Source organism: Pavona decussata, unplaced genomic scaffold (assembly GCF_977016875.1).
Source record: "Pavona decussata unplaced genomic scaffold, jaPavDecu1.1 SCAFFOLD_119, whole genome shotgun sequence".
Lineage (NCBI taxonomy): Eukaryota > Metazoa > Cnidaria > Anthozoa > Scleractinia > Agariciidae > Pavona > Pavona decussata.
This window is the reverse complement of record NW_028145533.1, coordinates 564735-581042: the sequence shown is the minus strand read 5'-3', so window position 1 is coordinate 581042 and position 16308 is coordinate 564735. Positions and strand designations below refer to the sequence as shown.

Here is a 16308-nt window from a genome sequence, read left to right as displayed (position 1 = left end):
AACACTAAAATGCTTTCTCCACCATTAAAGCTAAGCTTTAAAACTTATACACTATTCTCAACAATGTAACGTCAATTTGTTCTAAGAGTGGAGGTTCTTACACAATGACAGTTTAAAGTCGACCCTCTTTATATATATTTATATTATATATATATTATATATATATATATAACGGACACTTACGGAAACACATTTTGGAGTCCTTAGTACCGAGTAGCAACAGCCACAACTATTATGGTTAGACGACGTAAATTCTGTGCGTAATAACAGATTCGCAATAATAGAAAGGTGATCTTTATTTATCCTCCACGAAAGAAGTATAAATTTAGAGCGATGATTTTCTTTTTAGTTTCCAAAGGAAAGCGATATCCTTAGCTTAGATCGATATTATTATTATTTTTGTTATCTTAAGTTGGAACGGGTTATTATCACTTATTTTAACCCTATGAAGACCGGTAAGGGGACAATCCAAGATGGCTGATACAAGACGGACGCCCTCAATCAATCTTGACGTAATTACCACGTCACATGACGTCACAACATCTCGTTGTGGACCTGAAAGGAAACGTCTTTGAACGCACCATTTACCCTCATAACCTACTAGTCAAAAAGATCATCGATTGTTCACAATGATGTTTCAAAGCAGCGATTCAATTATTATTGACTATTGGAACTTACACCCAACAAAAACTACCACCAATCATTAAAAAGGGGAAAAAATGTAAAAAAAAAAAAAAAGGTATCGTGGCATTTCAGAAATAGGGCAATGCAAACTAATTTTTGCATTGGTTTAAACGCATCTCCATTTCCTTAATATGTCCGATATGAGAATAATGTATTATTCAGTGAGTGACACAGGCATACTATCCGGAAAAGGAAACCCAACTGCTCCTATCAGAAGTCGACCCTAAGACCTTCCGATTACTAGTTCGGATGCTCTACCACTGAGCTACAGGAGACTCGTGGGAGCTAAGGCCATTAAATTTGGTTCATGGGACAAACATCCTAAATACTGCAAGGATTTGAATGCCAATGTGCGGGATACGCGCAATGGAATATGTGTATTTTTGTCCAGTATGTTCAAGAAAAATCACTCAGAGGCTTGAAAGGGAGGCCTACTTTACACCCAAAAAGAGAAAAGAGGTTACATTTGCAAGTGAGTTATAACTTATTGTCCGGTATTAATCACTGTGCACCGGTCTTTGCGTTAATAACGCGGCTCAAACCGAACAAGAATTCATGAAAAATTATCTTGTCTCCGTTAGGATGTCTGTAGACACAGCCAATCATAATGTTCTTTTGTTTAGTGCTTGTCATTTCAGCTCAACATGAAACAATTCCCTCGGACCAAGTGTCAAGATCACACCTCCTAGTAAATTCTAGCTCATTAAAAAGATGTAGGCCAACGCCTCCTGCTTGTGCCCTTAATGTAGTCCCGAGGGAAACAGTTAGTTTTGTTTTCCCAAGAGTCCTGATATCTCCCGAGACGAAATCGAGGAAACATCAGGACTCGAGGGAAAACAAAACTAACTAGTTTCCTGAGGGACTATACATTAAGAGCTTTGTTATATATTTAGACTTTCCCTTCAACAATCACAGCTCAGCAAAACAAACCAACAAACAACTGAGAGGGCCACACCTGCGAAATTGTATCCCGGTCGGGCTATTTGATCAGGGGCACGTGACCAAGAATCAACGAATCACAGTGCTCGTTTTGTTGAGTAAAAGTCTAGGTATATAACAATAATATATGTACAACCGTTTTCTTTACTCTGACTAGATTCGAATATTCCGATAATATTCGGCAAAGCTTTAACTGTTTGTAGAATATCATGCAATAAAGATATATATTTTCCACAGACTTCCAGTGTTATAGTGAAGTAATGAAAATCCATTTTGTTTTGCAGGGTCATAAAATATTCTACCAGATATTTTTATCGTACAGGAATTAGACTCAATATAGTTCTTATGCGAGCATTTCAAAGGATTATCTTTGTCTGGGGATTCAATAATATCACCATACAGATCTAATTTTTCGGTGAGTTGATCGACTGCTTGGTTAACCCAGGTGCCTGCAGTTTTAAGAAAATCATTTGAGTCCAGATCTTGAAAGGATAGATTTGAAAGCAAGCTACTTACATTAGAATTATTATCGACAGGCATTACAACAACATACAGTGTAATTCCTAAACATCTTTACTAAATCACACAATTTAGCTTAATGAAATTTTGGAGTTTACTTATCTTTAATTTTCCGTGTACTGACTTTCATGCCAACCAAGAATGCATAAATTCTGCCAAGGGTGCTAGTGACGAAGGCCAAGGTTTGATTGTTGTTTCTTTCATAAATATACGCCCATTTTGGGACCGAATTTGCTTCTACTTCAGTCGCTTCTTCACTTTGTTTACTTCCCCGAAAAGCGTTTTCTTATAGGGGCCGGGTCAATGACTCTGAAATTTAGATATTCACTTCATCTGTCAATCCAAAGGTACGGTAGCTCGTGGGTCTTCATCTTGATCAGCTTTTTACTGTTAGCGCCGAGTGAACTTCACTATGATCTTCGGTGGGGCTTCTGGATTGTACGATGGCACGGGATGCGCAGTGGTCATGTCCCTGTCTTTAATTGAAACTTTCGGTTACTTTCCCAATCGATACGACTATGTCGTTACTTGAGTAGTTTACGTTTGGCGGAATTCCGGAAATTTCAAGGCAATCTCTTCTAAGGTGTACTGAGCGAGGTCCCCGACGCCAATGTTTGCACGACGACAGTCTTTTTTAACGTTGGCGAGATCGGATTGTAGTTGTTTTATCTTCGTGGTATGGTTAGTTACTCTTTCGTTGGTTACTTGAAGCTATCAAAGCACATTTTCGTACCTATTTCCAAAAATCCAACCGAGGATTTCACTTCAGTAACGTTTGCAGCTAAACTCTCGAGTTTTCTCTCCAACGGTTCTAAAGCCTTTTTGGGTTCTGTAACTCCTCTTTAGTAGAAATGAAGTCGGCAGCGTCAAAATTAGCGGAGACCTAAAAAACGTGGCCGAAAACCATTACGACATATGCTGTTATATGCTGACATATGATGTTAGGTGGCTCACTGGTGCTACATTCGCGGACTCTCGTGACTCAGTGTACCTTGTCAGAATATAGGCAACCGTTATACCGTTATGCAAGAGTATTTTTTTCTTTTAGCTGCTTTTACAGAAGGAAACAGTCTATAAGCTCGGCCATACATATATATTTATGACTGTCTAGATACAACTACACTTGGCAGTCATGGAAACGAACATTCACCTCCATGCGGTATTCATGATCATTTTCTTACTCATAGGATCTGTAAAAACCGACTCCGAATTTACTGCAGGTAAGAGTCTGCGATATGAGATCAGGGACCTTAAGCAGCGACGACGACGACGGTAACAAGAACGTCAGAAAGCAATAGTTTTAATAAGCAAAACACTGGCTCTGCACGTGCGTTTTACACTTTACTACACAACGTGAAATGACCACATTCAAGGTTTTATTGAGAACATGAACGCATGGTGATTAATTTTCATTTCTCTTTCTGAACGTTGAGGTCGCCCCTACGGCGTAAGCTTCTGGATAGTTCGGCCACATTACACAAACTAAATGAGTAGAAATTATCGCGAATTTATTCAGAAAACGCGAATGTAATTTTTAAGTTTCGTTTTCGTTAGCGTCGTGGTCGTGGTCGTCGTCTCTGCTTAAGGTCCCTATTAGTTAAAAGTAGACGCAAGGTTTAGCCAGGGGGGACTGATAGACACGAATATCTATTTTGACCAAAAATTAAGGCTTTGTTTGATTTCAATTAGTAGCCGAGTAAATTTTAATTCTGGATACCGTGATGTATTAAGAACGAAATTGCTCTCTACATGGCAATGTATAAAATTTACCAGGTCAAGTTCGAATGAAAAGGTCTAGTTCCGAGGTTTTTTCTTTTATAAGAGTTATCACATTCTGTTTATGCTGTTGAAACATAAGAACCTTTGAATCCAGTCAAAATGAAACATTCGAAGGAAACATAACACCATTTGGGTTAACGGGAAATTTGAGAGAGCTAGCGTTCATGTTGGTGCATTATACATAGTTGTAAAACATTGCGCGGATCGAGTGGACCACAAGTTGATGTAGCTTCAAGCTAAGGTTGTTAGGATGCTGGTTATATTTGATAAATACTTAAAAAACCATCAGACATAAAAAAGATAATAAAATAATGCTGGTGCATACCAACGAGATAAAAAAAAGATCAGTAATAATCTTGAGCGAACTCTTATCAATATGGAAATTAGTATTTGCCTTACAAATTGTAGAAAAAGTACAAAACAGATACAAGTATGTATCAGCAGTTAACGGAAGGACACAAAATAAATGCAAGAAAACTTAGAAAATCGTTACAATAGTCTGCCAAGTCCACTGGGACATCTAGAGATGCCGCATCTGAAGGCCTCAAGTTTGTTAAAGTGAGTCTTTAGCCCCGATGTCTTCAAGTGGTTGAATATTTCAGAAATTGTTTCATCTAGAAGTTATTTCCCATTAAATTCCCATTCTCACTTGTATAAACAATTCGTGTATTTTTTGTCCAATCACGGAGCTGAATTTTTTCAAGTGAAATGACCTTGATACTGCAGTGAACACTGGTGCGAATCGCTAGTGTTTGATCATTCGTGAAACTCTAGTCTTTGATAATTTTTCAAAACTTGTCTAGTGAATTTTATTTCGTAATTTAAATAACAATACCAGAAATACCACGACTTTCTCATGAGGCTTCTTCTCAACCATAAAGTGGAAGATATCACAAACAATGCCGTACAAGGTTTTCGTTGGATAACAATCACCATCAGTTTTCGCAACGTCTCGAACAAATGTTGACAACTACAAATTCAAGGACAGGTCATCCGTATCCAGTAGACAAGTTTCCATAATTGCCCTTTCTCAATGCTTGTACTCCTTGAACAATCCTTAAATACTTAAACATGGTCTGGATTGGGTTGTCCTGTTCTTCTCGAAGAAACTTAAAGGGAACCTCAACTCTTACCTCAAAATGACGTAAAATTGTTGGAAATAACAAATTTCCCCCATTTTGGATTCATGAAGTCATACGGTTGCCGGTTATTGTCAGAAGATAGAAGTGCTTTTGTGTAGAATAACTGAGCAACCGTCTGACATTAGGGAATCGAAGATGGTGGCGCTCACAAAATTTAAAAGCGAAAATAAGCGATAATCAATGCTTTCTCCACTTTTTAAAATAAGCTTTGAAATTTAGACACTATTTTTTAACAATTTAACGTCCATTACGGGACCACATTTTGGATTCCTGAGTGCCGAGTGAAACACTATCTTCGGTAACTGTTTGTGTTGAAAATGTACATTCTATGCGTACATATACAACGGATTCTCTATGATAGAGCGGTGAAAGTATTACTTGGTTGTTTCTTGAAATAGCCGAATAATATTGACAACGTTGTGTACCCTTCACGAAGAATGGAAAGCGATATCCTTAGCTTAGATCGGTATTATTTTTTTGTCTTAAGTTGGAACGGGTTATTATCACTAATTTTACCCTATGTAGACCGGGAAGGGGAGAATACAAGACTCCTGGCCCAAGACGGACGCCGGTTTTGAATTATAACGTCATTACCACGCCAAATGATGTCATAACTTTCTGTTGTTGACCTAAAAGGAAACATCTTTGGACGTACCATTTACCCTCATAACCTTCTGGGACTAAAGACCATTGATTGTTCACAATAATTAACGTTTAAAAGAAGCGATTCAATGCTAATTGATCTCGAAAGTCAACACTCTTTCCTTCATCATGAAACATACGTCTACAAAAAAACTACTACTACTAATCGTAAAAAAAAAAAAAATGGGATAAAAGATTAAAAAATCGTTGGCGTGACATTGCAGAAATAGGGCGCGAGCGTGCAACAAATATTTTTTCTTATTCTTAAACGCATCTCCATTTTCTAAACGTATCCGATATGCTCAGGAAAAATCACTCGGAGGCTTCAAAGGAAGGCCTCCTTTACACCCAATCGTCAGAAAAGAAGTTATATTTGCAAGAGAGTTATAACTTACTATCAGGTATTTATCATTGTGCACCGTGCCTTGTTTAAATAACGCGGTTCAAAAAGAGCTAGAAATTTACTACTATTTTGAATGAACAGTTATCATAAATTTTCTGTTGTATTTTACTTCAGAGGATGAAGCAGAGTACCCTAAATCTTTGCCAGGAAACTCTTATCCACCATCACCAGTGACTAGCCGTCTACGAACATCTTCACAATTTCCGGCACCACCACCCCAGAAGCCGCCTGGGCCATATCCTGCAGTTATTCCTGCAGGCGCGTGTCAGATTCCCCAGTGTACTTCCCCTTCAGTTTGCATCTTTGTTGCAAACTACCAAACATGCGTTCCCTCCACTTCGTCAACTCCTTCTAACAGCACGTGCTCGACATCCGGTCCGTGTCTGACGACACTCACTACGACTGCAACGGACACGACAACCTTGACAAACACACAGACTCATACAAGTAGAGCAGTAGCAACTATAAGAAGCACAGAGATTGCAACCGAAACCACAACCGCAACTGAGACAAGCACTGCCACTATAAACACCACTAACACCGCTTTGGTAACAAGCACACTTCATGAAACTAAGACAAGTACAGCTGTCGATACTAGTACTGCGACAGCAACGAGTACCGCTGTTTTGACGCAAACGGCTACATCGACGCATGTAGCTACGAGTACAGACACCGTGACTAGTACAGACGTTGCCACCTCCACGCAAACTGAAACATCTACTACTACGTTAACTGCAACCAGTACTGGAGTTGCAACGAGTACTCTGGTTACTACAGCAACGCAAACAAACACTGTCAATGCGACTCAGTTTGCTACGGAGACTCTAACTAAGACTTTAACTACCACAGCTACCGACAAAACGACTGTCACTCATGACACTACAAATCTAATCACAGCTACTACAACCTCCACGGCCGCAGCCACGAGTACCGCTGTTGTAACATTAACAAGTACTGCAAAAACAATGGAGACGCTAACTGCTACTAGTACTGCAACTCAAACGCAAACTTTGACCAACACTCTCAACCAAACCTTAAGCCTAACTACAACCCTTACAGCAACATCAACTAGCGTCGTGACGACGTGTAGTGCTGAATGCTCACGGATAGGTAAGTATAGGGTTCTTTTATATACTAATACTATGTTGCCCAGTATCCGACCACTTAACTTTGTAACAACTACAGGCTCTCGTTGTCGCTGACAGGGGCGCCCTGAAATTTTAGATTAAGCAAATTCATTTAACTCACAGATATGATGAACTAAATATTAACTTTTAACTTTTAAAAACCCTGGTAAAATTTCCTTCATTGAAAAGCAGTTACTCTACCCAGTATCCGAACAGCTGGTCAGGTAGCCAAAGACAATAATAATTCATACCTTAAAATGCTTGAGATACGTGCGACTCCTAAAGTTTATCATCTGTTCACCTCCAAAATATTTCTGCGTAACATCACGAAAGATGCTCGAGCAACGGAAATGTCGAGTAAAACAAAAATTGGCGTTCTTTAGTCTGCGGATTGGCTGCCAATCATGGCAATAAATTCAGTTTTCATAACTTGGAGTAAGTTCCTAGGAGCTTATTCCAAGCTTTCTCCTAAGAGAAAGAATTATTACCTATACATGGTGGCCACAATAGCTGAGTTTTCTTGGTTTTATACAGGACCATGTCAAACCAACAACGTATTACGGACATAAAGGGACAATGCGTTTGACTATTCAAACTAAAAGAGTATAGTTGACCTTTCCTTCCCTGGAATTCCATAAGAGAAAAATAAAATAAATTAAAAGAGAAATAAAAGCAAATAAAAAACAAAAACAAAAACGAAGCAAAGCAAGTCGAAAGAAAACAGAGTAAATTGTTAGAAGACAACAATGCGAGTTTTGGATATGGTTTAAGTTAATGGTTTTATGCCTGTGTATACGTGAACTATATTGCTTGCGGAACATTTTACATTTTAACCAAAGTCCCACTGGACATAAGACTTGTAAGATATAGTTTTGTTTTGTTGTCATTACTGTCTTCTACAGAACCTACACCAATCCCTCCTACTACCTCGTCTGTAGTGCCAACTACACCACCACCACCGGGTAAGGGAATTCGCTATCTTCACAAGAAGCAAACATGGATACGAACAGATCAATAAACAAATAAAAAGAAACAAAAGCAACAACAACAACAACAACAACAACAACAACAACAACAACAACAACAACAAAAACTCCAAAAAAAAATGATTAAACAAGAAAAAGAAATAAAAAATATAATCAATGTAGAATGGTCATATTGTTAAAACAAAGCAGACAATTTTAGTGCAGTATATCTTCCTGTTTTAAAAACAGCACTAGAAGGCGTTATAACATGGAACAGGCTTAGTACTTCTTCTATATACAGTCCTCAAATGTAGCTGTTGAGAATTATGATAACTACCCACGTTCTTTTCAACGGTAGCATAGCTAAAAACTTATATTTTCTTCTGCTGGCGTAAAATGCCATTTTTAACAGAGTTCTAAGGAGAAGTTGCAACCATGTATTTTTCAGAGATAATGAAGCTTCAATTAAAAAAGGCCATACAGTGGCTGGTATTTTACTGTTTTTTTTTTTGATAATCATTGCTTAATTATCTCTACAAATGCCTCGTTACCGCCAATTTTCGTTTTGGATTCCTGTATCCCAAACTAAATTCTGCTTTTCGCGCGTAGTCATAAACTGTTCAAAACTACTTCTGTATTAAGAGGTACCGTCTGTAAACAATAAAGTAAACTTTAAATAATGGTCTGTTAATCAGCGATATTATATTTTGTTTTGTAGAATGCCACGACGCCCTAGATGTCGGTGTAATCATTGACGCATCAGATAGCGTCGATTATCGTACAGAATTCGGAATGTGCCTAGACTTCGTAGTTAATATAACAAAGTTCTTCAAAGTGTCCGAACAGGGCACCCATTTTGGCGCTATAGTCTACAGCAGTACGGCAAAGCTTCAATTCAACTTTGCGAACGCCTATTATTACAATAATGAGCGGCTGCAAGAAGCTATCATGAACTTTCATTGGTTGGGAGCGGGAACAAGGACCGACTTGGCTCTCCAGCTCGCAAATACGGACTTATTTTCCCCAGAAGGCGGAGACCGGCGCAACAAGCCCAATCTTCTTATTGTTATAACTGATGGTAGAACAAACCCCACATCGAGCAAACCTTACGCAGAAGTCTTAAAACCACTTCAGGTAAAAATTGTAACTATTTTAAAATTAAGGCCTTGCTAGTGGTTGGGGGAGAAAATTTTTCGTGAAATGTTATGTAAACAATTTTTTTTGGTTGAGATTACTCTTCGTTCAATTTCGGTGCTTCCCTGATGGTTTGGAGAATGATCCAGGAATCCAACATGGCGGATCCAAGATAACCGCCATTTTAATATCATATCATTACAATGACATATGACGTCATCACTTCGTGTTTTGGACCTCAAAGGGAACATCGTTGGATATACTATCTAGATAGTACGGTCTAGAGAGGGTTAAGGCCCTTTCAGAGGTTGGGGGAAAAAAAATTTTTGTGTTAAAGGATTTAGTATGAAAAAATTATGTAACCAAGCTTTCAAAAACTAACGTTTTAGAGAACGTTTACTTCGGTATTGCTGAGTTCAGGTTTTGCAGGGAAAAAGGATAGCCGCGTAAATGTTTACAGTCAAGGGGTGACTCAACATTGCTTACCAAAGTCTTACAAATTACAGTATTTTTACCGCTGCCTCTCTAGAATCCTTACGTTGTCGAGTGGACTTGAATTCCAAACAAAACACGCGAATCTATAAAAGCTAATTGGCAGAGCTTTCCTTTGATTCTGCTTATATGGCGACAGAAAAAAAAGATAATAATAATAATATTAATAATAAAACATTGTGTTGCAACTAAAAGGAAATTTGTTGGTCCCATACATGGTGCCTCTACCGATTGAGTCTGAAGGCTTAAAGAGCCGGGCCAATCAACTAAAATTTGAAAATGAATTTTTCATGCAACTGTATCTACTATCGCTTTCAGGAGAAGAATGTGCATATAATGGCTGTTGGTGTAGGGGCCGACATCAACCAGAAAGAGCTAACAACTATTGCCATGAATGACACAAAAAGCGTGTTTGCGGTCAGAGGATACAAAGACCTTGTGAAAATTCTCAGTGGTGTACTTGTAGAATCGTGCAGCGAAAGTAGGTTTGTCTTAATGTTTTATTTAAAGGGACTGAGGGGTTCACATTTCAGCGCATGTACGTGAATCTAAATGCTTTTTTTCTCTTTCTTATCATATTATTGGCCTTAAAAATCCCACTCACATGTACTTCAGTAATCACATTCTATAATTAGTCCAAGCAAAATGACTGATGCCCAAAATTCACAGAAATGCTAGTGCATTGTACTAATTTTGTCGATACTGAATTTGGCGTTGACTCGACGTAGGATTTATTTCACGCTTGGTGTGTTTACAGTTATTTGCCTGCGAAATAACACAATCATATGAAAAAATTACCACCCGAGTTACCTATTCCCTTCCGAATGCATGGGTCACTAACAACGAATTAAATTAAACAGGCATGGGTCATAGCGAGCAAAGGCGAAAATGTTTTCATGGACATGCGCAGAACCGTGAACCCCTCCCTTTAAAAATTATTCCATAGATAGGCAAGCGCTAGTAAAATACCTGTGTTATTAAAAACAACCAAAAGATATTGCTGTATATCACTGAATTCATATGAAGAATGAATGATGAATCAACGATGAATGGTCATTATTACACGTGCATGGCATAATGGCTCTTGTCACAACAGTAGAGTTTCTTTGATTTTTACGCGCGCTGTCATAGGTTGATACTTGGCAACGTAATTTGAAAAAATTGTAGCCCTAATTGTAAATCGATCCCCCAAAAGAGCCCCCAACTCTTTGGTGTCAAGTTGGGTTTTCACGCAAGTAGTATGAAAAGCATGTCTTTGCGGGAATAACATTATTCAGGATAATTTGTTTATTAGAGAGATAAACGTCGGTGTTTTAAAATGCAAGTTAAAGGGGCGGTATTTTTTGTGTCCCTCTGAACAGCCGAAGAAACGTATTTAAGTCGATGGAATCGTCAAAATAATGGTTCACTTTTGTTAATAATAACCCTACTGGTGCACAGAAAATAGTTTAATTATGTTTGGCTGCTCATGGCTTGGATGGAAATGAATTGTAGCTTGAAAAAAATCGCCAATTTTTTCACGTTCTTCTTGCGTATTATAGGGAATTCGCTTAAAAACCTGATCATGGTTTTTTTTTGCCTCGGAGAAATCCCTTATTATTTTCCTAACAAAAGAAAAGCCGTAGCAAAAAGATTGGTTGTCAAACATATGAGCAGTTTCGACCAAAATACAGTTAACTCACCACGACAGTGCCCCTTTAATGTTTCAGAATAAAAGGCTTAGGATGTTGTAACCCCCAAAAGGTTTAATATACATATTCAATCCAGTCAGAATTAAGGTAAAATGTACATTCTGCGTTGCTCACTATTCTTTTCTTTGCTATTGCACCTCGAAAATAAAAAGAAGGATATAAATAAAAAGAAAAACGATAGAAAATAAAAAAGAAGAACGAGCAAAACGAAAGAAAGAAATTAGAATAAATTGTTAAAAGAAATAAGTGCAAGGTTTTGCATTGTTTTAATGTTTTTGTATAAGGGACGTTTTAAAATTGTAGTACTTGTAGAATTCTTTAGTTCCCCTTTTAACTCAAGTCCCACTGGAATTTTCATTTTAATGAATGAGATCTAGATATAGCTTTGTCGTTACTGTCTTCTGCAGAACCTACACCAATTCCTCCAACTACACCACTACCACCAGGTAAGGGATACTTCGCTATTTTCACAAAAAGAAAACAGACAAACGTAATAAAAAATGAATAAATAAATAAACAAAAAATGGTAAAACAAACAACAAGAACAAGAAATAAAAACAAAATCAATGTAGTGTGGTCAAGCTGTTAGAGCAAAACAGGTAATTTTAAGGCAGCATATCTTCCCGTTTGAAATATAGCGCTGACAGACGTTACAGTATAGATTAGGCTCAGTACCTCTCCTATATACAGTCTTCAATATAGCTCTAGAGAGTTATGTTAGCCATTCACGTTCTTTTGAACGGCATCATAACTATAATCTTTTCTTCCCTCTGCTTTCCGAAAAATCCCTTTCTTTAATACATTACTAAGGGCAGCTTGCTCGGTGAAACCACTCAAATGACTAGCTCCCAATTTAATGGGATGACATCAGCTTGTTCAGTCCTTGTATTAGATTTTTCGCCCCAACTGCTCGACTTTTTAGAAAGGAACGGCTTGCAGTCAAGAAAAGAGATGACTTGAGAAAAAATGACTTGAGATGAAATAACTAGAATTTTGTTGAGTTGCGTTGAGATGGATGACAATGAATGACAGAAGATTGAATAGAGTAAATAATACAGTAACGTAACCTTTAAAATATGGTCTATTAATCAGCGATATGGTATTTTGTTTTGTAGAATGCCACGACGCCCTAGATGTGGGTGTAATCATTGACGCATCAGATAGTGTCGATTATCGCACAGAATACGGAATGTGCCTGGATTTCGTAGCTAATATAACAAAGTCCTTCAAAGTGTCGAAACAGGGCACCCATTTTGGCGCTATAGTATACAGCAGTACGGCAAAGCTTCAATTCAACTTTGCGAACGCCAATTATTACAATAATGAGCGGCTGCAAGAAGCTATCACGAACTTTCATTGGTTGGGAGCGGGAACAAGGACTGACTTGGCTCTCGAACTCGCAAACAGGGACTTATTTTCCTCAAAAGGCGGAGACCGACCCAGCAAGCCCAATGTTCTTTTTGTTATAACTGATGGTAGGACAAACCCATCAAGCAAACCTTACGCAGAAGTCTTAAAACCACTTCAGGTAATTATTGTAACCATTTTAATATTAAAGCCTTGTTAGGGGATGGGGGACAAAAACTCTCGTAAAATGTTATATACATAAGTTTTCAAAAACCACAATTTTAGGAATAATTACGATCTGGGTGATTGAGGTATTTTAGGGAAAAAGGATAAGCGTCCCAAATGTTTAGGCTCAAGGGATGACCCAACATCGCTTACCAAGGTCTTGCAAAATCACGTCCTTTTTAGCTCCTAACTGTCTCGTAAGTTACGCTGTCGAGTGTGACTTGAATACCAAGCAAAACACGCGAATCTATAAAAGCCTATTGCCAGCGCTTTCCTTTGGTTCTGCTTATATGGTTGCACAATATGACTCTTAGTAAGAAAATCCCATTGTGTTACAACCAGAGAGTTGTTAGTTCGATAAAGGGTGGCTCTTCCGATCGAGTCTGAAGGTTTAATGAGTCAGACCAATCAACTAAAACTTGTAGATGAATTCATGGTATTGTATCCTCTTTTTCTTTTAGGAGAAGAATGTGCATATATTGGCTGTTGGCGTAGGGTCGGACGTCAACACGACAGAGCTAACTGCTATAGCCATGAATGACCCAAAAAGTGTGTTTAAGGTCAGCGAATATGAGGATCTTGTTAAAATTCTCAAGGACGTACTCGTAGAATCCTGCAAAAAAGGTATGTTCGCCTTGATGTTTTATTTAACAGTTTTTATCATGAGCGCGCGTTGGATATGACAGAAAACAGGCGATTTTAGGAAAGTCATCCATGTTGAATTCAGATAGATTTGTTTACAAAACTCTAGTTACTGGTCCTCGGGAAACAGTTAGTTTTGTTTTCCGTCGACTTGCGTCTCGGGGCTGATCTCGAGATTCTCGGAAAAACAAAACTAACTGATGAAGGGATAAAACAGAACGAATCTGGAAGCAAACTCTGAAAGGAAGCCTTCATGTAAATGTTTCTTGGTACTCGCAAAATTTGCAGCCTATTCGAATTACTTTTCTTTCTCTCTTTTTGATTCAAATATTCCTATTTTTTCAAGATTACTTTTTATTGGCATTTAAGACTGCTTGTAGTTAAATATATGAGAATCTATCATTAGAATTTAATTGTTCCTCTACAACTGCCAATAGGAGCACAAGCAAAACAACCACAATTTTCATCCAGGCCTGGTCAACAATTCCAATCACAGGTTGAGGAGCACGGTAGGCCTAAAATGATATTTTACTCTAGAACTGGAATAGAAGGGTTCGTTGGAGCGATTGTTCTTCAAATCATATTGAAGGTCAACCAATTCTTGGTGGAAGTCCCTGAAATTACGCACCATGTACAACATGAGATCATGATGACAATCAACTGCATTCAACCACGCTAGCTTATTAGACAATCTGGCATTTCAACTTTCATTTCAATAAGGAAACTATATTTTATACCGCATGTACGTAAAGGAAAATCTTTTATTAAAATGAAGAAAAAATTACTTTTCTTACTGTAACGATTACATTTGAGCTTATATTAGTTTTCCCTTCTTTGTTTTTATTACTGTTCGTTCAATTTTGACGCTTTCCAGAAGTTTTGGGGAAATCCATTAATCCAACATTTCGCATTTGGCAACCATGACGTAATTACGACGTTATGTGACGTCAAGTTAACAACTGGAATCAGTTCTTGGTATAATCATTCGAGTCATTTCTAGTGTTTCTGATCATTTTCAAGCTGACTTTTAAGTCAGCTCTACGAGTTTCTTTTATCATTTGTATTCCGAAATAAGAATGCATGAAGTGATTCCCACAAATCCATCAAAACAGGTGTTTAGAGTTACAGGAATACATGGTGGATCTTGAGTACTGTGTGCGAACATAAGCTTGCCGGTATGTCCGCTAAATTAAAATGTGCGTAAAAAAAGAACTCTAGCCGGCTATTTCGGTTATCCTTGTGCTGGAATACAGCCAATCGAACACAACCTACCCAACTTGGAGTCAATTCCAATTTCGGTGAGCGCCGGTAGCAGGTACCACGGACCATGCCTCAGCCGGAGGCCGAGAAATGATTTCTTAACTGACAACGCCTTGCACAGTCCGGACTGACAAAACACCTCACTTATTCAACATTATTTAAAACTTTATTGAAAAGTTTGCCTGACATGGCCTATATGGTTTGACTCGAGATATTCAACGTCTGGCACATTACTCAAACAAAAGGATTCTAGGCCTATGTCTATTGCTATTACTCGGCGAACATTACTTGGAAAGAAGTTTTATGAAGTTTTTCAAACCTTCTTTTCCCAGTTTTTATTTCTAGTTCACATCGGAATAATTGAAATTTGGAGAAGCACGAAATTAGGTGTATGTCATTTCCGTAATGGTAGTTTTATTTTCATTCAGGTAGCTGTCCTGTTGACTTCATTAAGAAAGGCTGCTTCAATGATTTACGAAATCCAAGAACTTTAGGAAAATTGATGTTTACAGACCTCGATGAGAACGTTGCCGAATACAGTGATTTCCCTATAGACTGGGGAAACTTTGACGATTATCTAAAAGATGTGGCATGTCGTTGTGCGAAGGTCTCAAAGGCCAAGGGTTTTACTTATTTTGGAATAGAAAACTTTGGTGAGTATAAATAATGGCTGCATGAAGAAATAACTAAATAAGGAAAAAAATTAATAAATAAATACGTTCTAAAGTTAAAGTTAACAATAGCCAGATCAATATGTTTTTTAGTGGTTAAGAAAAGAGGAACTACCTACAGTCGGGCGTTATAGCAGGTAAGTCTTGTAAATCAAACGTAAGCGAGAATGACTTTCTTTTTTCTTTTTCTTTTTTTACAAGACTTGAGCCGTTTCGTCGTCAAAGGAGTCTTTTTCTCGTTACTATGTCCGTCTTGGTAATAATCAAAACAAATGAACGATACCTTAAACTCCAGCAACGTGTCACAAAATGTATTTTATTCTTATGTGTAGACAAAGAACAAGCATCTGAACAACGCTTACCTTAATAATTGGATAGTTGATGTTTGCGGCTTGCAATTTTATATATTATCTATGAAATAAAACAAAATGCATTCATAATTTCAGTACATAGAGGACGAAGCAACAGTTACATTAGGAATCGATAAATTGTTAAAAAAAGTTTACCATAATTAGCTGCTTAACTCTAGTACTGTTATTAAGCCTTACCTAGGTGTAAAAACCTGTAAAACTCACCGCTGGCATAAAGCAATGGAAACAAAAAACAAAAACAAAAACAAAACAAAAAAAAAAACAACAACAACAAT

General features: G+C 37.8%; 1 protein-coding gene and 1 pseudogene across 1 annotated transcript in view; one reads left to right on the top strand and one right to left on the bottom strand.

Moving 5' to 3' along the window:
* Positions 1-1502: 1502 nt before the first annotated feature.
* On the bottom strand, positions 1503-3229 carry LOC146469753 (uncharacterized; annotated as a pseudogene).
* LOC146469752 (uncharacterized) overlaps positions 3121-16308 on the top strand; it is a 30207-nt gene continuing 17019 nt past the window's right edge. The window contains exons 1-10 of the mRNA XM_085122848.1: positions 3121-3362; positions 6223-7218; positions 8138-8197; positions 8919-9334; positions 10145-10307; positions 11925-11963; positions 12633-13045; positions 13551-13713; positions 14169-14240; positions 15420-15644. Coding sequence (XP_084978974.1) covers positions 3275-3362; positions 6223-7218; positions 8138-8197; positions 8919-9334; positions 10145-10307; positions 11925-11963; positions 12633-13045; positions 13551-13713; positions 14169-14240; positions 15420-15644 — 2635 coding nt within the window. The 5' untranslated portion in view covers positions 3121-3274. The remainder of the gene's footprint in view (positions 3363-6222; positions 7219-8137; positions 8198-8918; positions 9335-10144; positions 10308-11924; positions 11964-12632; positions 13046-13550; positions 13714-14168; positions 14241-15419; positions 15645-16308) is intronic.